Source organism: Canis lupus, chromosome 34 (assembly GCF_003254725.2).
Source record: "Canis lupus dingo isolate Sandy chromosome 34, ASM325472v2, whole genome shotgun sequence".
Classification (NCBI taxonomy): domain Eukaryota; kingdom Metazoa; phylum Chordata; class Mammalia; order Carnivora; family Canidae; genus Canis; species Canis lupus.
In genome coordinates this window covers 15,985,703-16,012,810 of record NC_064276.1, presented here as the reverse complement: position 1 = coordinate 16,012,810, position 27,108 = coordinate 15,985,703, and the positions used below count along the sequence as shown (strand labels likewise).

General features: G+C 40.6%; 2 protein-coding genes and 1 long non-coding RNA gene across 11 annotated transcripts in view; 2 read left to right on the top strand and 1 right to left on the bottom strand.

Moving 5' to 3' along the window:
• The window catches only part of MCCC1 (methylcrotonyl-CoA carboxylase subunit 1), a 62,073-nt gene extending 58,853 nt beyond the window's left edge, over positions 1 to 3,220 (top strand). For all 5 annotated transcript variants that reach the window (XM_025451216.3, XM_035710172.2, XM_035710173.2 and 2 more), the window contains 3 exons: positions 296 to 403; positions 2,010 to 2,081; positions 2,880 to 3,220. In XM_025451216.3, coding sequence (XP_025307001.1) covers positions 296 to 403; positions 2,010 to 2,081; positions 2,880 to 3,008 — 309 coding nt within the window. In that variant the 3' untranslated portion in view covers positions 3,009 to 3,220. The remainder of the gene's footprint in view (positions 1 to 295; positions 404 to 2,009; positions 2,082 to 2,879) is intronic.
• On the bottom strand, positions 2,848 to 26,483 carry LOC125754308 (uncharacterized). 3 transcript variants are annotated; one of them, XR_007408219.1, is made up of 4 exons: positions 26,352 to 26,483; positions 20,835 to 20,940; positions 14,052 to 14,126; positions 2,854 to 2,985 (listed from the first exon to the last, which is right to left on the bottom strand). It is a non-coding gene; the product is annotated as an uncharacterized LOC125754308 (long non-coding RNA). The 3 variants fall into 3 exon arrangements; XR_007408218.1 differs by lacking the exon at positions 14,052 to 14,126 and adding an exon at positions 15,608 to 15,785 and having other exon boundaries at positions 2,857 to 2,985; XR_007408217.1 differs by lacking the exon at positions 14,052 to 14,126 and having other exon boundaries at positions 2,848 to 2,985.
• Positions 26,454 to 27,108, top strand: part of DCUN1D1 (defective in cullin neddylation 1 domain containing 1) — a 35,249-nt gene continuing 34,594 nt past the window's right edge. Inside the window, exon 1 of one of the 3 annotated variants that reach the window (XM_025451199.3) lies at positions 26,454 to 26,590. In XM_025451199.3, coding sequence (XP_025306984.1) covers positions 26,579 to 26,590 — 12 coding nt within the window. In that variant the 5' untranslated portion in view covers positions 26,454 to 26,578. Of the gene's footprint in view, positions 26,633 to 27,108 lie in introns of all 3 variants that reach the window. The other 2 variants (XM_025451201.3, XM_025451202.3) reach the window with 2 other exon arrangements.

Genomic DNA, 27,108 nt, shown 5'->3' with positions numbered 1-27,108 from the left:
AAAAAAAAAAAAAAAAATGGCTTTCAGACAGTGGCTATCTTTTATCAACAGTTATATACATTAATTCCTCTACCCCTGTGAGGCATGATGCCATCACTCCTTTATAATAGGATACCAAGACTGAAAGGGGGTTAGTAATTTGCTTCAGGTTGCAAAGATAGATTAGAAAGAACTCTGGTATTAAAGATAACTAATAATTTAACAAAAAATTTGAAAATAATTATTACTTTAAGCATATGAATAAAGCTACAGTGATTTGACTTGATTTCATTTCCAGTTTGTTTTCTATTTATAGGAAGGAAGTGCTCAGATTGACATTCCACCCCCCAAATACTTGTCTTCGATGAGCTCAGGTGGAACTCAGGGAGGTACCATAGCTCCTATGACTGGTACCATTGAAAAGGTAATCACGTGAATGTATGTAGAATGGTGTTCATTAAGGCCCAGTAAATGGCATATACATCATTTTTCCCTCTCCAAATCTTTCTCCTTGGAAATCATCCTATTCAAGAAAACAAGAGACTGAGGGACCTGGCTGGCTCAGTCAATAGAGCAAGTGTCTCAGAGTTTTAAATTCGAGCCCCATGCTGTGTGCAGAGATTACTTAAAAATAAAATCTTAATAAGAACAAAGGAAAAGAAGAAGCAAACAACTGTATGATAGATTCAAGTTCTGTGTTCAGTCTTCAATGAAAATACCCACTTACCTAATTTATGATACTATTATTTTTGAAAGTGGGAATTTCCATCAAAGTACAAATAATCTTAAATTTGTCTTTTTGGGATTAAAATTCACCAAACATTATCCAAAAATGCTGCTGTTTTTTTTTTTTATTTTAAACTTCAAAGCAAACAATTTATCATGAAATAATATTTTTTCTAATGTACAGAATTGCATGTGTGTTAAGATAAAATTTGAAAGGCTGGTACTGTTGAAGAGCGAGATTTGGTGTTGAACGCTATATATATTCAGAGTTAAGATCCATACTGAAATAACTTCAAGTGGTGGTGGATCAGTAGACTCCTTTTTATAAACTTGAATATAGTAGAGTCCCTTTAAATGCATTTAAGTCATAAAAATTCAACTCTATATCCTTAGTACCCGAAAAGGAGAAGAAGAAAAGAACCATTTAAGTAGTGAAAGTGATGACACCCACTGTTCGCTTCTGCAGATGTTTGCCCAGAGGGAGTATGAGCTTAGAGACTTGAATCGCTCAGTCTCTGTTCCCATGGACATTCCATAATGTGGACATCCCTGCACATCTATGGGGAAAAGATGCACATGTTCCCTGCAGCTGCCCCCTAAATCATTGATTTCATCAAACACTACCAGCATTGGGTGGTTTGGAGGCTTTGAGAAGCATTTCTCATTTTTCACACTTTGGGCTCTACACATTGACTTTGGAACCTAACTCCACTGTTTCCAAAAACTGCTTTATAACCATATTAACCAAGAAGACAGACATGGGATATATGAGTTCATTTATACATGTAAAATGGAAAATAGAGATTTTTTTTTCCCCAGGGTTGCCAGTATGTTTAATTCTTTCACATGAAGATAGTCTATGCATTTACTTATTATTTATTTGCTCCTCAAAACTTGGAGCACTGTCCTACACTACTTATGAAATCTAGAAAACCAGGCATGACCCTCTACCCTGCCTATGGCATTAAAGTATTTGGTTCTTCCTTGGCGGTGGTATGGCTTGTCTGTACTTTCATGAAAACGCAAAAGGATTTCAAGATAGATAAAGCATATTCATCTGATTCAAGGGAAACTAGATGGTTTGGAGATGGAGGTAAGAAGCTAAGCAATGCCCCCCGCTGATGAGAGGGCCAACAATGCCAGATTGACCTGTAGGTCTCTGATTTGCACCCATACACCTATTTTTTGGCAGATAAGGCAGCCACATGGCTCCATACTTCTGCTGTGTACATTCATACACCAACTCTGTGGACCATGAGGGACTCTGTGCTTTTAAATATTAACCTGTCACTCTTAATCTCTAGGTATTTGTGAAAGTTGGAGACAAAGTAAAAGCTGGAGATTCTCTAATGGTTATGATTGCCATGAAAATGGAGGTAATGAAATCACAAGTTCACTTGTCAATTAAACTTTGGGAACTTTCAGACCTAATTGTTTTTTTGCCTTATTTTGTAAGTTAATATCATTTTAAATACTAAGAACCACAGATTGATGAAGCATTAACTACAGGAAATAAAACCAAACCATCCTTCTTTTAAATATGTTTTCATTTTAATTTTGTGAAACTGTACCTGTCAATTCTGATTCTGAAATTAAAGAAATTATCAGTAGCTTAAATTCAGTCACCCAACTGATTGTTAACTGTTGGTATTTTCTAAGGCCAAACATGGGATGCCAAGCATCATTATCAAGGTAAAAACCTCGGTCAAACTAGATGAGCTGTTTAGGTTTTTAGATGGTGGGAAATTGTAGGCCAGTAGTTCTTAGCCTATGCCACATATCACAATCATCTGATGGGGAAAGCTTTTCAAAACTACTTTCCTAGACTAGTTGAATTGGATCTCCTGGGGTAGGACCCGAGGGTCAGTAGTTTTTGACAGCTTCTCAAGTGAGATTCTAGTTTCAAGTGAAACTTGTCGCGAATTACCAGTTAAGCCAGAGTTTCCCAGTCAGTGATCTTGAATGTGTTACAGGTACGTCAAAATAGTAACCCCCCCACCCCAGCCCCAAAGGACACCATAAAAATATTATTTTCTCTGGGTGCTGTGGTATAAAAAAGCTTGAGAAACATCAGTAACAATTGGCTTTATTATTCACTTTTCATCTCTCTTGCCTTAGTATGCGCTCAGTCTTCAGGAGTATTGCAATCATTGTCCTGTCTTGTGTCCTTGCAGCATGCCATAAAGGCTCCAAAGGATGGCACGATCAAGAAAGTGTTCTACAAAGAAGGTTCTCAGGCCAACAGACATGCTCCTTTAATCGAATTTGAGGAAGAGGAGTCTGACAAAAGAAAAACAGAATAAACTCCATCAAAGAAATGTCCAGTTAAGCAGTATCTTAAATACAGTATCTCTACACCAAAAAGAGAAAGTGCCTTCCTGCTTTTCTCAGAGTCTAATAAACAGCAGTTTTACTAAATGATTGTATGGCTAGGCTAAAACACATTTTTGTCTTTGAGGATCATGTACTGGGGTCAAACACAATAAATTATCTCAAAATATTTCATACTAATAAATTGAATTATACTTTTTTATTGGAAGCTAATATAGGGATCCCTGGGTGGCGCAGCGGTTTGGCACCTGCCTTTGGCCCAGGGCGCGATCCTGGAGACCCGGGATCAAGTCCTACGTCGGGCTCCCGGTGCATGGAGCCTCTTCTCCCTCTGCCTGTGTCTCTGCCTCTCTCTCTCTCCCTCTGTGACTATCATAAATAAATAAAAAAATTAAAAAAAAAGAAGCTAATATAGTTTGTTTCTGCCTCAAATTTTATACACTGTTGTGTCTTTTAGAAGGTGGGGTAGCTAGGCATGCCTGGGTGACTCAGTGGTTGAGCATCTGCCTGATCCTGGAGTTCCGGGATCGAGTCCCACATCGGGCTTCCTGCATGGAGCCTGCTTCTCCCACTGCCTGTGTCTCTGCCTCTCTCTCTCTGTCTCTCATAAATGAATGAATGAATAAATAAATAAATAAAATCTTTTTTTAAAAAAAGGAAAGTGGGTAGCAAGTTGATAAAAAAGAGAAGTACTAGAAGAGAAAAAGTTTAAGTTATTTCCCACTTACAATCATGATGAAAACAGACATATTTCAGAGACAGATGCAAGTCTGGAAACATGATGGAATTGAAAGTAATTTTCCTGGGGCACCTGGCTGACTCAGTTGGTTAATCTGACTCTAGATCTCTGCTGAGGTTATGCTCTCAGGCTTATGAGATCAAGCCCTGTATGGGGCTCCACACTGGGTATGGACCCTGCCCAAGATTCTCCTAGGGCGCCTGGGTGGCTCAGTTGGTGAAGTGTCCAGCTCTTAATTTCGGCTCAGTTCATGATCTCAGGTGGCGGGATGAGGCTCTGCGCTGGGCTCGCACTCAGCTCAGTCTGCTCTCTCCGTCTTCTGCCCCTTCCCCCACTCACAGTGCATGGTGCATGCTGGCATGCTCTCTCAAAGTCTTTTTTTTAAAAAGATTCTCCCTCTGCCCCTCCCCCCTTAAAAGAAAGAAAAGAAAATGAGCAAGGTGTATTCTACATCCAAAAACAGATCTGCCCAACTGGAGTGGGAGATACTTAGGGGACTGTAACAGAAAATGTGTGAAACTGAGGTTGGGGCCAGACCAGCTGGCGTGGAAGAGCCCTTTTGGATTTTATCTTGGAAGTAGCAGTTACACTGAATTATTTTTTAGCAGGGAAAACAGTGATTTGTCGAAAATTTGGCTAGTAGATCCCATTTAAGAAGCGTTGACATTACTTCATATTTGCATACCCTATGACCTAACTTCTAGAAATGCGCAAATGCACTTGTGCTCCAAGAATGTTCATAGCCACATTACCCATAACATTGGAAACAATCCCAGCTGGTTGGCGGGAGAAGGGGTAAATAACTCTGGTGTGGCACACAACGGAATACCACATAACAACAAAATAAACGGGAAGAACATCAAGGGATGAGTTTTGGAACCATAAAGTTAAAGACCGGGATTAGCTTCAGGTATTAGGCCAGGGGTTGAGACCGGTGAGGCATATAGACCTACATGCAAACCACTGCGATGTTACAGGGCTGAATGGTTGGTTGGTTATATTTATCACACAATTATGTTTCATAACTAACATGTTACATGTAGACTTTTCATAATTCAAATAATATTTTTAAAAATTTCATCTGGCAGCAATGTGCACATGGATGGAGGAGGAAAAAACCAGAGCCTATGAAATCATTTAGGAAGAAGTTTTTATTAGGCATGGGGTAATGAAGGACAAGGCCATTTCAACCAGAGCTTTTTAAACCTATATTTTTTTAGCAACAGAGGCTTTGCCGCTATCCAAACAGAACTCTCTACAAGAGGGAAAAGTAAAGGTGCTCTGGTGGAAATTTGAGGTTGCTATTTTTCCCCTTTTCATCTCTTTCAGTGGAACAAGATTGAGCTCTCAATTTCCTTGTTACTTGACTGTGTTGATGATAGATAACGCACACAGAAGGAATCTAAAGCCCGCGAGCCCAGTTCCCCACGTATTGGTGGAATTCTTTGAGAGCATCACCAACTGCGTGGCTGTGTGAGCAGAGTTCCTTTGCGTGTGACTGCATCTGTTCCTTCTGAAGACCAAGCATTTGCCGTATCTCCCAGGGCCTCTGGAAACCGAAATGGTAAGGAATGATTTTTGCTCCTCCCCTCATTAACGGGGAGCAGGATCCAGCTATGTAGAAGAATGTACTATAGTTGGTAGTATGATACACCTGCGTGCTAGGTGCTGTGGCAGGGGCCAGGTGAGTGGCGTAATTCTCCTTGGGGCTGGGAGGCCAAGGGAGAGGCAGTGACATCTGAACCGGGCTTTGGAGTGCAGCCATCTGCCAGCGGAGAGAGAAGGTAAGATAAGGCCGTCGCAGGGAAAGGGACCAGCAAGGGCTAATAATAACAGTAAGGCGTGAAAGTGCCGCTGGTGTTCAGGGCACGGAGCGATCCAGGTTGGGCTGGATCACAGGGGCTGCGGCCCAGAGGGGCTGAGGAGGTGGCTGCCCAGCAGGGAAAGGACTTTATTCTGGAGGCAGTAGGGAGTCCTGGAGATTTTCAACAAACATGTTTTTCGGAGCTGTTTCTGTCCACAGTCTGGAGTACAGACTAGAAAGTGGAAAGAGACCGGAGACTGTGAGTCCTAACCAGGCACCAGATACAGATGCCCGGGCTGGATGGGCCAGGTGGAGGAGACAGCTCGGTGCACATTTCCACAGCCTAAAAGTAGCTTTTCTTTTGGATGACCTCCATTTGCAAGCGCGGGTCAAAACCTGAGCTGTACGATTGGAAGAAAGCAGTTTGCTACCTTATCTGACAATAGCATTCCGGGTGCATTGTGTTCAGGCCTGGAATAAGGAAGAAGACAAAGGTTAAGAGCCCTGATGGTTGCTTTTCAATCACTGGGGAGGCCACATAGCGTTGTAGTCAAAACAGCCTTGGGGAAAAAAAAAAAAAAAACCAGCCTTGGGAGTCAAAATTCTTGTGTTCAGACCATTGCCTTGCCACCTTTGGTAGCGTCTTGCGGAAAGTCACTTACACTCTGAGCTTCATCAAAAATAAGGGTGGCAACACTACCCCACAAGGGTTGTTTTGGAAGTCAGAGGAGAAAATGCACAGGTCGCCTTTACACTGTGCCTGAAACATCGTTTTCACGCAACTGGTAGTTCTAATTTTTAACTGCAGTTATTGCTCTAGAGCAATGAAGGAACTGCTCTGGGTTCAGCTCAGCTGCTCATCCTTACCAGCAAAATCCCTGGGTACTGGGCTGGTGAAAAACCCTACCTGGACGTGCATCCCTCTGTCCACTCTTTGCACCCTCTCCTAGCTCTAGCCTGCTCCAGTGTCACCCAGAAACCTGTCCAGTGAGGGCAGATTGTGGCGCATCTGGGGGAGACTCCACGGTCCCTTCTCTCGGCCACGGCGGCTGCCAGGCTGGCAGGAGAGCCTGCGTGCTAATGGGACAGCATGCCCGGAAGCAGATTGCTTCATGCACAGGGGATGGACCAGACTTGCTCCATCTTCAGGGGTCACGTGTGTGTAGATGGCGCTGGAGGGGGGACCCTCCTCGTCCGGCTTCAGGCTCCGCGTGAGCAGGTGTCACCCCTTCCGTGGGGCAGCAGAGATGAGGGGCCTCTTACGTAGCGGAACTCGCTCTGTTTTTCCTCCTTGCCTGGCTTCCCTTCTCACCCTTGCACTTACCATTCTTAGCCCTCGAATAGTCCTCTGAGGAATATTAGAAGTTGAAATGTGCATCTGTGTTCTGTCCCCATGTGGCACTCTGTTGTGGTTAAAATATTTTACAGTGTTGATAGTAATACCTTGCACTGCCGTTGCACCTCTCATCAGAGGATCTCTGAAAGCACTCCTAGATACTCACACCAAGCTTCGAAATACCCAGGAGGAGGAAAATGTGATTTAAACTGTGTGGTGAGAGGGAAAGAGATGGAGGTCCCCAAATGCTTTGCTCCGTGCCCAGAGCAGGGAGCCTAGGGTCATTAGTGCCTTCCTGCTAGTGACACACTGCGCCCTGAAGGTTGACCCCAGGGAGCGGCAGCCTTGGGGTCGTGGTTCTCCTCCACCAGCCTCTAGGTATAGGGCATCCCAGGAGGCTCGGCCCACGCTTCTCAGCTCTCACAGTCACAGGCTGGGTGGGAGAAGCCTTGCCTATCTGCTCCCCCCACCCCACTGTGAATAACCCTGGGGACACTATTCCTTCTGGAACCAGGGGTGCCTGAATCGGTAGCAGATCATAGCCGATACCAATGATTGCCCTGTCACCCTGACATTTATCTGACTCTAATGGACTTAGTCTCCTGCAGTGAGTTGCAAGTAGGGGGGGTGCCTGCCCCTTAAACCTCCAGGTCACAGCCCTGATGCAGCTCCCTCTCTCCTAAGGTGGCTAACGACATTCTCTGCACATACCACCCCTCATTGGCTTGGTGCTAAACTCTTTGTTTAGATTAGAAATAATCCTCATTCCAAACCCATTGCCCCCACCAAAACAGAAACCAAAAACAACAACAAAAGGTAACTTGGGGCGTTTCTCTCTTCTTGGTTATTCTTACTCCTTTATCATTACCACCTGTGTCATAAAAAGCATTGTGGTTTTGTCCCTATTCCTGCAGGCAGGTGTCATGTTAATCATAATTCAGGCTGGCATCCTGCCTAAGTTTGTTCTCCTATTGTCCATCTGGCCCCACTGAGACCTTCCTTTTTTTTTTTTTTTTTTTTTTAAATTTATGATAGTCACACAGAGAGAGAGAAAGAGAGGCAGAGACACAGACAAGGAGAAGCAGGCTCCATGCACCGGGAGCCCGACGTGGGACTCGATCCCGGGTCTCCAGGATCGCACCCTGGGCCAAAGGCAGGCGCTAAACCACTGCGCCACCCAGGGATCCCGAGACCTTCCATTTTTGATGTGCCGTTCTAAGCAGGCTGCCTCATCCGCAATGGGCAACACTTGCCCTCAACCTTCCTTATGCTTCTGTAGGCCACACCCATTGCACTCCTTGCCCACAGTCAATTCCACATTAATACAATATGTCAAACAACTACTGAAGATCTATATGCAAAATAAGTCCCCCAGGTCTTTAGTTCCTTGGCCATGTAGATATCATTAGTCTCTTCTCAGGTAAGTATTAATTTAATTTTTGAATAGCTAATATGTGCCAATGGTTCAAAATCTAAAAATATATACTAAACAGCATACAGAGAAAATCTCCCTCTTACCCACAGCCTTCTCACCCCTGGCAACATTTAGTCACTATTATTTGTTGTGTATCCTTCCAATGTTTCTTTATATGCTCAAAACCAATACAACTCTATCATCCAATATCCTACCTTCTACAATCAAGATCAAGTTCTGCACTTTGCTTTTTTAAGTTTTTTATTTTTTATTTTTCTTTTGTTTTAATTTTTATTTATTTATGGTAGTCACACACACAGAGAGAGAGAGAGAGGCAGAGACACAGGCAGAGGGAGAAGCAGGCTCCATGCACCGGGAGCCCGACGTGGGATTCGATCCCGGGTCTCCAGGATCACGCCCTGGGCCAAAGGCAGACGCTAAACCGCTGCGCCACCCAGGGATCCCTGATTTTTTTATTTTTCTTAAGGATTTTATTTATTCATTCGTGAGAACACACAGAGAGAGACAGAGACACAGGCAGAGAGAGAAGGAGGCTCCATTCAGGGATCCTGATGTGGGACTCAATCTCTAGACTCCAGAATCACACCCTGAGCCAAAGGCAGACACTCCACCACTCAGCCACCCAGGCACCCCTGCTTTTTTTTATTTAACTGTGTATCTTCGAGATCCTTCTATAACAATATACAGGAAGGGGCAGCCCGGGTGGCTCAGCGGTTTAGTGCCTGCCTTCCACCCAGGGCCTGATCCTGGAGACCCAGGATCAAGTCCTGCATTGGGCTCCCTGCATGGGGCCTGCTTCTTCCTCTGCCTGTCTCTCTCTCTCTGTCTCTCATGAGTAATAAATAAAATCTTAAAAAAAAAAAAAAAAACAATATACAGGGAGTTTCCTTATTCTGTTTCACAGCTGCAAGGTATTCCATTTGTCCTACTAAATGGACATAACTTATTTAACCAGACTCTTATTGGTGGACATTTATTTTCAAAGCCTTACTATGACCAAAAAAAGGGGGAGAGGTGCAGCAAAAAACCTGACAGTATTTCATTTTGCACATACACAATTCTGTGAGGATAAATTCCTAAGAAGTAAATTGCTTGGTGAGAGGCTATCTAATAATGCATTATTGAAAAAGTAACCTAAAAACACATTTGAAGGTATAACTCACATTTATAAAGCATTTTTATGATGTGCTGGTATTTTATCACCAATGGAGGAACTACCAATATTGTCCTCACAGAAATTTGAGAGAACTGAGAATATGAAAGTGACTTCCACACAGTCATACTTCTCATAGTTGTTAGGACCAAAACTGAAACCAGGAATTTTCATTCCAAAAATTCTCTCCTTTCTATATATAATGCTGCCTCCTGAAGTAGCAAGGCAGGGGAAACGGCAATTTTACTCATCCAGAACTTACCATTTTCTGAAAATGTCCCCTCCTTGGTTGAATATCTCATCACTGTTTGAGAACTTCACCTGGAGAACTTAATGGGACCATAGCCCCCACACTTGTTTGGCCAGAGAATCGCAGTTGAGCTATTTGCTCGACCACCCTACTTAGTGTAACTTAAGGCGGAGTTGGAACCTTGGAAATAAAAACCATTCTGTTCAGAATGGGGTTAACATTAAAACACCCGCCAGAGGAACCTGGACGTCTCAGTTGGTTGGATGTCTGACTTGACTCTTGATTTTGCCTCAGGTCTTGATCTCAGGGTCGTGAGTTTGGGTCTAACATGGAGCCTACCAAAAAACAAAACAAATTAAAAAACACCCTCCAGACAAACTGATCTTCTGGTGGCCTTATTTCCAGAATAAGATCATTCTCTTAAAACCTTAAGAGAAATGCCACGTTTCAACATTGATGAAGAATTTGTTAATTTCCCAGATGAAGACTGGGATTGGGCAGGGGGTATGTAGTGGAGCAGGCCACGTGATACTTCCCAAAAGGACTTCTGAAATCTCTGATATTTGGGAAAAATTAGATTCAATGATGGTTATTAGGTCTTTTAAGTAGAAGGGTAAAATTTCACACTTCCTATGGAGAATTGTGGAGACAGATTAAGAGAAAAGATATGACTCATCGAGGCCAATATTTATTTCTCTATAAAAACTGAAAGAATTTGTTAAAGACAACTTCCAGGGGCACCTAGATGGCTCAGTCAGTTGAGCAACCAACTCTTGATCTCAGCACAGTTCTTGATCTCAGGGTCCTGAGTTCAAGTCCCGCATAGGGCTCCACACTGGGCATGGAGCCTAATTAAAAAATAAAAATAAAAAATAAAGACAACTTCCACAGAGAACAAACTGATGCTTGCTGGAGTGACGGGGTGGGGGATGGCCAATGGGTGAAGGGGAGTAGGAGATACAGGATGAATGAGTCCTAGGAATGAAAGGTACAGCCTAAGGAATAGAGTCAATGATATTGCAACAGTGTTGTATGGTGACAGATGGTAGCTACCCTTGTGGTGAGCACAGCATGACGTATGAAGGTGTCCAGTCACTATGCCCTACAGCTGAAACTAGTATGTGTCAACTACTAACTTTTTTAAAAAGGCAATTTCCTCAACTCTGCCTTAAATATTTTATTTCTTATATATTTTGCAGACTTATTATTTGTTAATGTAATTCTGCTTTCAAAAAATCTGACTTAAATGAATGTATAAAAAAGTTAAAAACCACGCAGGGGAATATCCACATAAGAAAACCTTGTGGGCAAAATAATTTGTCCTTTCTTCAATTCAAATAACATACACACATGCCCAGAAATTTGATTTCGTTATTAAAACAAAAGTGGTTTGTTCTCTTAGACACTAATAGAATCCACAGAAAAAGATATCAACACCTTAATGATGACTTCTTGATTCACAGTGAAAGATGTACCTGTCACTCAAATCAGAATACTCATATTGATTTGACTGGTGTGTTTCTCCTGGTGTGAAAAGCACAGGGAAGCCAAATCATAATGACAATGGTTCTTGATGGGCAGGGACCCAGATAAAAGGAGTTTGGTGCATCTCTCCCCAAAAAGAAATGCATACCAGTGGCTAAGAAGTCCCAGATGTGTATATAATACACATCGTCTTCTTTATTCATGTATCTGTTGATGGACATCCAGGCTCTTTCCACAATTTGACTATTGTGGACATTGCTGTTATAAACATTGGGGTGGTATATATGTACACTGGAATATTACTTAGCCACCAAAAGGATTAAATCTTACCATTTACATAGATGTGGATGGACTAGAGGGTAATAAGCTGAGTGAAATAACTCAATCAGAGAAAGACAGTTATCATGGTTTCACTCATGTGGCATATAAGAACAACGCAGAGGATTGTAGGAGATGGAAGGGAAAACTTGGTGTGAAAAAATTAGAGGGAGGGAAACCATAAGAGATTCTTAACTGTAGCAAAGAGGGTTTCTGGAGAAGAGGTGGGGGGGATGGGGTGACCTGATAACAGATATTAAGGTGGGCACATGATGTGATGAGCTCTGGGTCTTATATGCAACTAATGAATGACTGACCTCTACATCTGAAACCTACTGTACTATAATGTACTATATGTTGGCTAATTGAATTTAAGTAAAAAAATAAATAAATAAAGACCCCCAAATGACTGAAATCATGCTACCAATTTTCTCTCCTGAGATTTCCTACTTTCTATGTTTCATTTGCTTGGCCCCATTTTAATAACATATTCTTTCGATTTATTAAAACCACTATGAAGTTATTTTCCCTAAACGTTCCTAATGATAGGAATCACCTGGAGTGCTTGACAAACACATATTTCTGAATAGAACTTTTAAGAGAAAGGCCTGGCATTCTGTATATTTAACAAACATCCAGGTAATTTTTACCAGGAGGGTTTGGGAACAATTAGTTCTGTGTATCTCCAAATGCAATGTTCCTACAAAGCACCTGCTCCTTATTCCATTGGTCTAGAGAGGGTCCTAGATTCTCCATCTCTAACAAGCTCCCAGGCTGCTTGCCAGGGGACCCACCGCATTTTGAGTAACAGGAGGCAGTGGTTGTCAAAAAGACACTCCTGGGCCAGTGGTCTGGGCAGTAGCTCAGAACCTTTTAGAAATGCAAATTCCCAGCCTACACATAATGAATCAGAAACACTGGGATGCAACCCAGCAATCTGTTTTAACAAGGTCTCCAGGTGAGATTTTGGTGCATACTGAAATTCAAGAACCACCAATCTATACTTATGTTTAGCTGCCTCTTACTGCTTCTGATTAGGAAGTTATTTCATTTGAGATGAACCTTTGCACATTTCTGATTTTATTCACGTCGAATGCCTTTAGATAGTTTAACTCCATTTGGGGTAATATCTTACTAGCACTTTTGTCAAGTGTTCGGGAAATATTGACAAGAAACTCAGACTATTTCGGGGGAACTTGTTCCTTGTTTTCTTTAAATTTAATTTGTATCAACACAAGGTAATAGGTCAGAGCAGGGTTCACAAATGTGTAAAGGGACCAAACATTCAGAGAACACCTTTAAACGAAGTGGCAGGGTTTCGGGGAGAAGGTCTGGTTTCAGAAAGCTGTACCTCAGCTCCACCCAGTGGGTGCCAGGCCAGGTGGGGACTCGGGCCCAGACGGGCCACATCTTCCAATTGCTTACAAGAAGACAGAAAGCCAACTTTTCACATGAAATCTCTCGATTTTTAAATGTTGGCAAACTATTCAGATCTGTCGTAAATATTCTATATGCCTAACAAGCTAGGCTTCCGATAGCAACTCCACGTTGGAGGGACTAGTTATTGATTCACTGGCCTGGCTCCTGCTCCATGTGTCACTGTCTGTCTCAGAAACAAGAGAAAGCCAGCTGTCCACTGGAGGTCCACTGCTATGAAAACCAAACCCAAACCATCGACCACGCTCCTCTGAAAGGTCAGGCATTTCTTCTCTCTCAGTAGCTACCTGAGCAGCCACGGGTTTGAGCTCATCGAGATACATAGAACATTTTTCATTGGAAAATGGACAGTGTCACACTGTATGATCTGTCTGGAAGCAAAGAGTATCTAAGAGTCAGGATAGCTCTGCCGAGGGGCAGATCCAGAGTATGTGAGTCCTGAGGCTTTTACAAAGGGGAGGGACTTTATTTAAGAAAAATATGAAAAAGAAAAAAAAAAGAAAAAAAAAAAAAAAAAGAAAAATATGTGAAGTTAGAAAGACAAAGTGGATACCAGGGGATTTATTTTACAACAATTTGTTAGGGTGTTCACTTACATTTTTTAATAGTTTTACATATATTACATAATTTGACAAAACGTTTATCCCTTTTCTAAGTCAGCAAAAATATACATTTAATTGGGTAAAGTAATTCTTCAATAAACATTTGTTGAATGAATGTACAAATAAATGAATGATTTCAAAATCTATTCAGTCAATATTTATCAAGGGCCCAAAAGTGTAAGGATCCCTGCTAGACATTGCATTATTAAATACATTGTATTTAAGTAGAAGAAGTAAAAAAAAAATTTTTTTTTTTTTAGAGAGAGAGCTCATGCAGACACAAGGGCAGAGGCGGGGCAGCGAGAAGAGAATCCTAAGCAGGCTCCACGCCCAGGGACTCAACCTTACTCACCACCCTGAGATCATGACCTGGAGCCCATATCAAGGGTTGGATGCTTGACCAACTGAACTACCCAGGCACCCCTACGTATAATGAACGAAATAAAATAGGGGTACCAGGCTGGCTCAGTAGAGAATGTGACTCTTGACTCAAGGTGGTGGGTTCAAGCCCCACACTGGATGTAGATCTTACTAAAAAAAAGAAAATAATTATGTTTTATTTCATCATTTTTAAAAGTTAATCTTATTTTTTTTACTATTGTGTTATATGTAAAACTAAAAAGATAAAATATAAATATTGTTTTATATATAAGCTGGATGCAGCCTTTAAAAAGAAAATATTTAAATTTAATGCCATTAACTGTTATTTTTAGCTTTAAAAAATTTTAGTGGGTGGGGTTGGGGGGTGACTGGGTGACGGGCACTGAGGGGGGCACTTGATGGGATGAGCACTGGGTGTTATTATATATGTTGGCAAATTGAACACCAATAAAAAATAAATTAAAAAGTAAAAATAAAAAATTTTAATATACAGTCATACAATTTTTTTAAATGTTAGGTAGAGGGAACAGAACAACCAAAGAAATTGGTATTTATTTAATATATTCTAAAGACCAGGTAAATACTATTTTTAAAATCATGTGTAGCTGAGTGAAGTAAGTCAGTCAGAGAAGGACAAACATTATATGTTCTCATTCATTTGGGGAATATAAATAATAGTGAAAGGGAAAATAAGGGAAGGGAGAAGAAATGTGTGGGAAATATCAGAAAGGGAGACAGAACATAAAGACTGCTAACTCTGGGAAACGAACTAGGGGTGGTAGAAGGGGAGGAGGGCGGGGGGTGGGAGTGAATGGGTGACGGGCACTGGGTGTTATTCTGTATGTTAGTAAATTGAACACCAATAAAAAAATAAATTAAAAAAAAAATAAAATCATGTGTAATTCCACACACTAACATAACCACCATTATTATTCTATTTCCTTCAATCTTTTATTTATAGGTACACTTTTTACAAAGTTAAAGTCAGACTATCCAGGGGCACCTGAGTAGCTTAGTTGGTTAAATGCATGACTTTTGATTTTGGCTCAGGTCATGATCTCAGGGTTGTGAGATTGAGCCCTGCATCAGGCTTGTGCTTGGTAGAGTCTGCTTGAGATTCTCTCTATCCCTCTCCCAAGCCATCCCCCTCCCTGCCACCACTTGGGCTTGCTCTCTCTCAAATAAATAAATAAGTATTCTTTAAAAAATCATATTCTCCATAGAATTTCAACCCTGATTATTTGTTCCTAACACACATAAGCATTTTCTATGTTGGTACATGGTCTTCATAATTCTTATTTTAAAAACTGCATAATTATTCCTTAGCTATTCCCAGTAAATGGATAAAATATAATTTATATAACCATGCTTCTAATCTTAGATTATTTATTTTTTATTTTTGCTATTATAAAATAATGCAGCACTTAACATTTTGATGTACATAGCTTTCTTTATTCATATTATGGTCCTATGCCTGAGGATATACATATCCCTCAATTTTCTTTTCCCATGTATTTCATTTGTGCACTCTAAAAAAGAACCAGGATTAGAGTTGAAGTGAGAGAAGGAAGCAGGTGGGGAGATGGTACAAAAGGGACCATCCCTGTATGGATATATTCAAAATTATTCACCTTGATTGGATCCAAGACAGAACTTCGATCTTTTGCATTAAAATTCATAGGACACATTTTTCTCCTATCAGGGATGTTCTTGTACATTTCTTTGACCCCCATGGATATTGTGCCAAAACCAACAGAGTAGGTCATTCTCTGGAGAATCCTTTCCTCGGGTTGTCAGAAATTATGATAGCTATCAAGAGAGATTTTTAGTAGCCAAATGTTGCAGATTTGCAATTGCCTAATTATGCTCTATATGACATTTCATTCCAATTTAATAGAAGAAATTGAACATCTATATTGTTTCTATTTATCAAAAACCTGAACAAGTGGTGTGGTGATTATTTTTCTGATCTGTGAATCTAATTATGTGAAAAGTCATAAAAAGCTTTTATTATACATTTACTTAATTTTCTGTGAAATCTGGGCATAAGAATGGGCAAAACACTCAAAGGCAGGCATAAACAAAACACAATCCCTCTCCCCAAGCAGTTTATAATTTTTTAGGAAATCAGGAACATAGACCTGAGTCAATTAACCTTCTAAGTAAAATTCATGTTCTTAAAAAAAATGTACAAGGCACTCTGAGGAAATATTAACATGAACTGGATGCTTAAAGATATTAAGGAATTATGGTTACTTTTTGGGTAAGTTCATGGTATTGTATTTTTTTTCTAAAATCCCCTTCTTTTAGAGATGTGGAAATACATATGAACAAAATATACTATATCCTAGATTTGCATAAAAATTCTTCAGGCCATCGGAATGGATGGGGTATAGTTGAGACAAGGCTGGCTTGGAGTTGGTAATTGTAGAAGTTGGGCTATGGGTACATTTGGGTGATTTGGTATACTTTTGTATATATTTAAAAACCCTTATAAATTATTTACAACCTTATTTAGCTTTCCTTTGACTGTGAAATCTAAGCACTAAATATGACTGGAGCCTCAATGTTCCACCAAGCAGCACACTGGACTCTCTCAACCTCTGTATCCTACCCATCTGGCCTGCTTGGTCTTTCTTTCCGGCCTCCACCCAACTTGGTTGGTCAGCTCACAGGGTCTGCCCTGCATTACTTACAGGCCCCCACTTGAAAGGAAGATGTTGACAAAGGTTGGGTAGCGAGAAATCATGCTTACTTTGACCCCTGCTTGAACTTTAAAAATCTATGTTTATTTGGGACTAAAACAGAAATGATTCATCTTATGAATTTCCTCAGGGCCAGCGGGATCCTGAGTTCTCTTAGATGAATTTATTCGCTCTAAGCTCTAATTGAAACCACAATGTAGAAGCCGGTTGGCTCTCCTCTTATATATTCTATCTGGTAGAAGCAGCAACATCTGCCAGCATCTCAATTCCTGCTTCCTTGGCATTGGGTTGAATTAATCAATAGAGTGTATAACTAACACACAAAAAAAGCCCAATAAAAAAATCTTCCAGTAAAGCAAATGGAAAATTACAAAATAAAAGCTTAATTTTTCTGCAGTTTTTCAAGTAAGGTAAAAGAGATTCATGTTTCTTTTGATTTGAATTGTTTTGAATTAAAATTGAAACTAATAGTATAAACCTGCGATATTCTCAGGAGCCATTTCTTTTGTTATTTTCCCTCTTTGTTGAAACTGTTGCCCCTTCATTCATTGAATTATATCTCTGTAATTACCCAAGTCACTGCTATTAAATAGAAAATCTGATGCCACCATTTTTAAATTTTAGATTCATAGTGTACAGGATGATCTCATCAATGAGAAGAAAGTAAATTTTTAATATTTTGAAGGCTGTTTCTAACATCTATTCTAATATAAATATGCAGTGTAGTGGTTCCCAACCTCTTTACCTTTTAGATTCTCCTTAATTATTTCTATCAACAGGGACTTTTGGCATTAAAACAATTTTTTCCTCCAACAAAACCACATGTATTTATTAACAAGTCATCAAGTAATTTCTCCATTTTTTAAAAGTAATCAAAGAGCACATGTAGTTCATAATAGGCTTGGAATAATATGTATTACCACCTTGAACTAAAATAGCCCCAGCTAAAAGGAAAGAATTTTAATTCATTAGCAATAGAAAGCTTTTTTTTTTTCTTTAGCTAAGCCATTTCTGTTAGACTTTTTTACATACTGAAAATGGTCTGTGGTCTATATTACTACCTTTGCAAACTATAGTTGGGGTAATAGCTCTACTCATTAAATTATATCATTCAGAGCTCCTATAAAAGAGCCTTGGTAGCAAAAAAATAATAGGTTTTCTTAAAGATGATTTTTTCCCCTTCTCATTGATAGGCATTATTACACATAAAACTGCATGAACTAGTAAATTTTTTGGGTATATGCTTTCTTACATTCTTTTCTTTCTGTGTTTTCTTGCTGTAGAATGATTGTCCCTGGCTGTTGCTGGAGAGAAGAGACATCCTGAGGCTGACATGTGGACGTGAGCTCACCAGACAGGCAGGTGGTAAAATGAGTGGTTTATTTTGAAGCCCTTTATCTCCCTACCAACCACCTCTTCTCCCCCTTGAGTTTTCAGTCCGGTTCAATTCAGTTCATTGCATGGAGTGGTAGGCCAGTAGAAAATATTTTAGGAGACCTAATAATGACACATGGTCCCTGCCTTGGAGGACATACAGTCTAGTCATTAGTTGAGAAAAATGATGTGGGCAGAAATATCTAAGTTGAGAGGGAAAATGAGCCAAGTGTTCTAGGGATTTTGAACAGCCTTCTTGGGCTGAACAGGTGTGCGTGTGTGTGTGTGTGTGTGTGTGTGTGTAGGGGGTTGTCACTTCTAGCTATAGGGGCTGGGGAGCTTGATGGAGGAACTGGGTGTTGAAAGAAGAGAAGGCTCCCAGAAGGCAAAGATAGGGAGATGGGGACAAGAGTAATCCCAACACAGAGGCAGAAGAACCAGGAGGTCTCTCTTGTCTATCTCTGGTTCCAGGGAATTGGTCTCACACAATTGTGTGAGCTGGTTAAGCAGTCCTATGAGGTGTTGCCTCCATGTCTAGTGCTGGAACTTAAAGGTCACCACAGGCAGTCAGGAAGGGATAATGGATGTAGAGGAGATCAAGAGAAGGCTGGAAGCCACAAATATGAGGTGGAATTCCCCAAGAATGGGCCGAAAGCTGTGTCTGTTCTTGTGACCTCTGATCTTGGTATCAAGGATATTCCACAGAAGCTTAGACTCTGTCACAGAGCCGAACACAAATGCCTGGCTCAGGAGTTGGAGGAGCTGAAGGAAGAATCCAGGGCAAAGAAGAGAAGCTGCAGGCTTAGTTGCGATTTCATGCCAATGAGGTGAATCAGCACATCAACCACATTTGGCTGAGCTCACATTTGTGAGCCACAAAATGGCTGTTTCCCTCTGCCCTCCACATCTCCAAGAATCTGCCTTATGGCCCACCCTGATAGAAAACATGCAAGAGAGATGCCTGGGTGGCTCGGTGGTTGAGGGTCTGCCTTCAGCTCAGGTCGTGATCCTGGGGTCCTGGGATGGAGCCCCTTATTGGGCTCCCCATAGGGAGCCTGCTTCTCCCTCTGCCTATGTCTCTGCCTCTCTCTGTGTGTCTCTCATGAATAAATAAATAAAATCTTAAAAGAAAAAAAAAAAAAAGGAAAGAAAACACACAAGAAAGGGAACTCAGGGAAATACAGGTCAGATGCATTCCAAGCCATCACAAGCTGTATCAGAGTATGGAGCTTTGGAAAATTAAGCTCAAGAGTTGAGATGATATCAACATTAAGTGCCCACTGGAATTTTTTGAGCCAAAGGAACAACAGTGACGCTGACCTTAAGGACAATGAAGTGGTGAGCAGGACAGATTGGAGGGCCTAACTCGGGAGCTCAGAATGCTGGTGAGTGGTTGAGAGGGGATTCAGGAGGTTGAAGTTGAAAAGGAAGTAGCCAAGCCATGCCTAGAAATTTTGCTGCCTCGGCCAGGGCACAAAGCTTGCTTTTGTGTGTTTGGGGAAGAGAGTAGATCTACATACAAAGCATTGCCTGCCCTTGACATTGGTTCACTTGTCCCATCCATTTTCTTCAGCCTTAAAAATTTCAATATGCTGGGTCAAAATTCTGAGCTTGTGACCCTAGAAGTGTGAGGTTCTAAAGAGAGATTAGTGAAAAAAAAATAAAAAAAAATAAAGAGAGATTAGTGGATATTTGTCATGTTTTATGGCACCCCACAATAGCATTGAAAATCCTTTCTGTGTTTGGGAAATTTTCCACATGAAGTTATCCTGCTAGGAGACAGTATATCACTCTGGTGGCTTGTTTTTAACTTGGGGAGACTCCGATTTGTAAGGAATCAGGAAGAAACAGAGCCAAACAGAATCACCTTTTTATGACTGAATAGTATCCTGTTACATGGATATACCACATTTTCTTTATCAATTCAACAATTGATAAACATTTGAACTTTTCCAGTTTTTGTCTGTCATGTACAATGCTGCTCTAAATATTCTTGTACATGTCTTCTGGATAAACATCTACTAGTGCAATTGCTGGGTCATAAGGTAACTTTCAGTTTTGAGAAACTGCCAAACTATTTTCTAACAGTTTCCAGCTTACACTTCCATCAGCAGTGCATGACGATTGGGTTTCTCTACATGTTCACCCAAAGTTGGAAAAACCCATCATTTTAATTATTGCCATTCTTGTGGATGTGTGGTGTTCTCTTGTGGTTCTAATTTGCATTTCCCCAATGACCAATGATGCTGAATTGCCATATAAATACTAGGATCAACTCATCAACTTCTACAAAGCTTACTGAGATTTTGATAGGGAATGCTCTGAATCTGTACAACAATTTGGGGGAGATATGCCATCCTAACTATTGAGTCTTTCAATCCATGAACATAGGGTATTTCTCCATTTATTTAGATCTTCTATAATTTCTCTCAGCAATGGGACGCCTGGGTGACTCAGCAGTTGAGCATCTGTCTTCGGTTTGGAGCGTGATCCCGGAGTCCCAGGATCGAGTCCCACATCAGGATCCTTGCATGGAATCTCCTTCTCCCTCTGCCTATGTCTCTGCCTCTCTCTGTGTGTCTCTCATGAATAAATAAATAAAATCTTTAAAAAAATTTTCTCTCAGCAATGTTTTATAATTTTCAGGGTACAAATCTTTCACTTTTGTCAAATTTATTCCCAAGTATTTTATTTTTTGATACTATTGTGAGTGAAATTATTTTCTTAATTTTAGATTGCTTGCTGCTAGTATATAGAAACACATCTTTAAAATACTGACCTTGGGATACCTGGGTGGTTCAGTTGGTTAAGTGTCTGTCTTTAATTCCAGGCTCCTGCTTCTCCCTCTCCCTCTTCCTGCCAATCCCCCAGCTTGTGCTTTATCTCTGTGTCAAATAAATAAATAAAATCTTTAAAAAATAATAAATAAAATTCTGATCTTGTATCCAGTGGCCTTAATGAACTTATTTTTGTGTTCTAGAAGCTTTAGGCAGGGGGCAGGGGACTCCTTAGAGTGTTCTATGTATAGGAAGGACTACAACATCTGAGAATAAAGACAGTTTTACCTCTTTTTTTTCTAATCTAGATATCTTAAATTTTTTTTTTTTTCTTATTGAACTGGCTAGAACCTCAGTTCAAGGTTGATTAGAGGTGTCAAGAGCAAATATCTTTGCCTTGTTCCCATTATAGGAAGAAGCATTCAGTCTTCCACAATTAAGTATGATAATAGCACTAGGTTTGTTTTGTTTTGTTTTGTTTTTGTAGATGCCCTTTATTAGGTAAGGAACTTCTCTTATATTCCTAGTTTGTTGAGAATTTTTACCATGAATGGATGTTAGGTTTTGTTCAATGCTTTTTCTGCATCTACTGAGATGATTGTATTGCTTTTGTCTTAATCCTTTTTTTAATTTTTTTTTTAAGATTTGATTTTATTTATTCATGAGAGATACAGAGAGAGAGAGAGGCAGAGACACAGGCAGAGGGAGGAGCAGGCTCCATGCAGGAGCCCGATGTGGGACTCGATCCCTGGTCTCCAGGATCACTCCCTGGGCCGAAGGCAGGCATCAAACCGCTGAGCCACCCAGGGATCCCCTGTCTTAATCCTTTTAATATGGTATGTTACATTAACTGATTTTCAACTATTAAACCAACCTTGCATTCCTGGGCATACATAATCATGGTATATAATTCTTTCATATGTTATTGAATTTGGTTTGCTAATATTTTTTAAAATTTATTTATGATAGTCACAGATAGAGAGAGAGAGAGAGAGAGAGAGAGGCAGAGACACAGGCAGAGGGAGAAGCAGGCTCCATGCACTGGGAGCCCGACGTGGGATTTGATCCCGGGTCTCCAGGATCGTGCCCTGGGCCAAAGGCAGGCGCCAAACCGCCGCGCCACCCAGGGATCCCTGGTTTGCTAATATTTTTAAAAGGCTTTTGCATTTATGTATTAGTCTGCAGTTTTATTTTCTTTGATCTGTTCTTGGTTTCACATCAGGAAAGTGATGCCCTCATGGAATTCACAGCACCTGCCTTGCTTCCATAGACATGTAAATAGAGTTTGCATCATTGTAATTTTTGCCTTATTTCTTTTTTTTCCTTTTGAGAAACAAGTTTCATAAGTTATTTTTAAAATGGAAACTAGGTCATATCTACTGGTTTGACCACAAAAATCTAATAGATATTTCACCTGAGAACCCATGTAGGTCCTCTCTAGGGATGCTGTCTATTGCAGAGACAGATGGCATGCCAGGACCTAAGTACCTCAAAGTCAAACTTCCTAATATATTACAGACAGAAGCGAAAGTTGCCACCTTCTTTTTCTCTTCTGTAGTGTAAAGGGATAGAAAAATGTCTCCCGAGTAGTCATTGACCATTGTTGTAACTTCTCATCGCAATCCTTTGAGATTTGGGGAAGAGCTCACTCTACTGATCATAGTGTTTCTATTTTTTTTTTAAAGAGTTTGTTTATTTATTTGAGAGAGAGATAGAGCACAAGTGGGGGAAGGGGCAAAGGGAGAGAGAGAGGGACAAGCAGACTCGCTGCTGAGTGGGCAGCCCAACACAGGGCTTGATCCCAGGACCCTGAGATCATGACCTAAGCCAAAGTCAGACACTTAACCGACTGAGCCACCCAGGCGCCCTCAAAGTGTTTCTAGTTGCCAAAGCCATATCAAGGCCAGAAGAATCTGTGTGCTGATATAATGTTTATTTTTTTATTTAAAGATTTTATTTATTCATGAGAGACAGAGACAGACAGAGAGGGAGAGAAAGAGAGAGAGAGAGAGAGGCAGAGACACAGGCAGAGGGAGAAGCAGGCTCCATGCAGGGAGCCCAATGTGGGACTTGATCCTGGGTCTCCAGGATCATGCCCTGGGCCAAAGGCAGGCACTAAACTGCTGAGCCATCTGGGCTGCCCTGATATAATGGTTAGAAGGAATTGACTATCTAGCCAGTATTTCCCTCATCCTGTTACCTTAATATTTGTTATGATTATGGTTGATTTGGTTTATTTTTCAGCGTATGAAACATAAAGCACAATCACAACACTCTACTTGAGGGTGCATTTTGATTAAAGAAGTATCCAAATGTAACAGGCTTTTTTCCAAACATCACTTTAAATGACTTTCTTCTGAAAACAAGCGAAGTCACCTCAGATTGAGACTCACTGGTATTCATTCTTTAGAAGGCCAGTCATATGTTACCTCCGCTCGATTGAGCAAGTGCCTACCATAGCATTACATTTGCTATCTAATTTACTCTCTACACAATACTCTAGGTAGGTATTTTATAAATGAAGAAATAGGGATTCATATTAAGAAATTTGCCAACATTAGAGCACCTGGGTGGCTCAGTGGTTGAGTATCTGCCTTTGGCTCAGGGTGTGACCCTGGGGTCTTGGGGTCGAGTCCTGCATCAGGCTCCTGACAGGGAGCCTGCCTCTCCCTCTGCCTATGTCTCTGTGTCTCTCATGAATAAATACATAAAATCTTAAAAAAAAAATATGCCAACATCACCTTTATAATAAAATAGTAGAGTCTGGGTCCAGCACAGACTTAGGTAACTTGAAGCCCATTCTGCCTATAGTCCTGCTAGGCTTCTCAGATGCAGTACCTGTACAACCGTCTCAGACACCATTTCCCACCTGCCAGAGTTTCCACATCACCTGATCCTGAGTTCCTGGGGTGGGTGGGCAGGGATGCCAAGATGGTTTGGTTCTTTCTTTATATTTCTAGGACCTCATACTGTGGCTGACATGTAGGTGGTCAATGAATGTTGAAATACATAACCAAGGGAAAACAATTATACTTCCTAGACTTCTGAAGAAAGCTCAGATTTGAAGCTGGAAGGAAATCAGGAATTTATCGAATCCAGACTTGCCAGTCAGTGGAGTTGAAGCTCCAAGAGACTGGTGTGATTTGCCCAGTCATCTGGAGATAGCTGAATTAGGACACAGTTGTCTTAGTCCGTAGCTCTTTCATGTATCCCATGGGCCAGGTTCCAAATTTCAAAGCTGATGCCACTCCTCAGTTTGTAAGTTATATAAAAGTAATACACGTGTAAAAATAATAACAAGGGATCTGAATTTTAACTAATGTAAAGGTAACCTTGCAGGAAAAAAATTCTAACTACAGTCACTCTGTAAAGGACTTAACACTATTCATTACTTCTTTTGAGAAATCATCCATCTGAAGGATTAGAATCACATCTTAAGACTCTTCTCAACTGAAAAATCAGCCTAACACCTGGCTCTGGGGTAGTGGACGAAGATCCTGGGCTCTGAGCCAGACACTTCACTCAAGGTATGTGGGCCTCTCACATGTGCCCAGTCTGAGTGAGGTGTTCTCTTACACATTTCACAGCTCTGTTGTTACTCAGCAGGGCTGTATCCTATTGATCAGGAATGAAAATAATCCCTTCTTCTCTTCTGACCCCTCCCAATGGCTGTTCCTTCCAGCCAGACCTGATCCGCCAATTGTGCTGTCACCAGCACTCACCTAGCAGGCCTGACCCTAGACCTTCATGCCTCCTTCCTCCTCACTCAGCCCACACGCCCCCCCCCCCACCCCTCTGGCAGGCCTGGCTGTCAACAAAATCAAGGGACCTCATCAAATTCTCTAAAATTTATTATATTTTGTTTCGAAGTGGTGATATGCAACCACAACATTTTCCTTTCGGTCAGCTGAGAGTGGCCAGGTCACATTTCCTCACTAAAGAAATTTGCCTGATCCTCTCCTTTCCCAAATGTCCAGAAGGGTTCTCACAACACATTAACCCATTTGGCCTTCACTTGTAGATTCCTTCATTGACTTCCTCTTTCTGTAGATTTATTTTGAAAATGATGATCTCACAATATTAGCTTCTTTGTGATTGTTTTCATTTTTTTCTTTTTCATAGGGCTGTATGTAGGCTAATCTGACTCCGATATTGTTTTTAATTTTATAATATATGCACAGAAATCTTCCCTTTCACCAACTCTTCTCTCCCCACTCATCCCAAATAATTTCTCTGAAAAGAGTGACATATCTTAATGTAAATGGAGAAAAAGGCATTTATTTATTGGGTACTGTATTACTGTATAGTCCTAAAAAAAACCATCAAAGCTCTAAAGTGGCTGTGAAATGTGTTTCAGTGTTTCATATGTCTTATTTCAATTGAAAACTCCTTGTTTACAAATCGCATTTAACAGGATGACAGGGTCAGGACAATTATTGGTGTGTGGTACACATTTATAAATTTGTACAGGTGATTTTCCTAAATTGCTATATGTATCAAAAGCATTTACTCCATATATATAAACATATATAAATAATTCATTGACCATTTCTATATTTATTATTTTTATATATTTTAACAATTTATATTGACCTCTTGCCAATTTTCCAGTTGAAGTATGTTAGCTTCCCCAATACTAAATATTTTTGTACTACTATTGGTTATATATAGACATAGCCAATTTATTTGGTTTTCATTTCATTACTTCATTTCATCTGGAAGTAAGAGTACTTATTTCTTCCATTTGTTGAGCATCTATTTCCAGGCCAGACACTGTATAGGCCTGTGCTGGCCAATAAAGTAGCTATTACCATATGTGGCAACCAAACACTTGAAATGAGACTAGTCCCAATTAAGATGTACTTTAAGTATAAAATACGTATCAGATTTCAAAGACTTGCTATGAAAAAAGGAATGCTATCTCAATAATATTTTATATTGAGTAGATGTTGAAATGCTGATATTTTAGATATCTTAGGTTAAATATTAAAAACAAAACAGGGGAAGCCAGTTTCTTTTCACTCTTAAATGTTACTACTAGAGAATTTAAAATTTCTATGTGCCTCACATTTGCAGCATGCATTATATTTCCCATACAGTGCTACTTTAGGTACTTCATATACTTAGAAATGAATGAATGAGTGAATGAATGGGACAAGCTATACTTTCCTAATCTTCCGGGACAGCTCATATTTGTCTACCAGGAAGGAATCAAACAGACTCAGGATTTGATTGAAACCTATTACAATTCAGCCCCATCTTCTCATGTTGTAATTGAGAATACTGAATCCCATAGAAATTTGCACGCCTTCCGCGCTATCCACTCAATAAAGACAGGAAAGCAAGGTGTTGATCCAACACCAGCTTTTTCTCTGTCATCATCAGTGGCAAATGCCTTAGTGAGAATATCCAAAGTATCCAGGGACAAACACTCCGGATTCTAGAGGACCATCTACTGTACTACCTGTAGAACTATTTCAGCCTTTATGATTTCAATGAATTTACTCTTTGCAACTGACCAGGACTGTTCAAGACAGATACCCAGGCTGAGCTGCAGTCTCATGTAGGAGGGATCAAGCTGGGCTGGGCAGGGAGGTTCAGGATGGACACCTTAGGACAGTGGGACATTGTGACATCATCAGTGATGGTCTCAGATGGTTTCCTATTGCAGACCTCCAGTCCTAGCTGTTACAGCAAGTCCATTCCTCTACCATGAGTGTGGAGCAGCTAAAATCAACAGATCCACATGTACCTTGAGGTGACAGACTGGCTCTGGTGAATATTCCTTTTCGGTTTAGAGGTAACCCTTCTGTGGGCTCTTTTGTGTGAAGAGGACAATGGTGCTCGTTTTTCTAAGGATGGTCCTTAAGGTTTATCCTGTCCTACTTAAGCATTCATATTCAAATAGATCAGAATATGGGGGAAAGAGTCCCAGGCAGTCATTCATTTCTTTGGCTGCACTGATAATGCTTACTAGGGAAAGGAGAGCCAAAAGACTTCCACTTTTTCCCCTACTCTGGGGAGTAAGGCATTAATTTAGGGCTCAGGCTCTCATGTTAGATTCCTTGCAGCTACACTGTGGCTCATCCCTGTCCCTGAGGCCTAGTCCTGTCTGCTTCACCCTTTAAAAAATTGTAATTCTGGATCAATAAGACCAAAATGCCACGTTTTACTCAAACTAAAACAGGTTGCATTGGTCAGTCTCATTTACTCTTACGTATTTATAAATAGGCAAGCTTGAATGCAATAAGCACATTTATGTAAATGTTGGGCAAA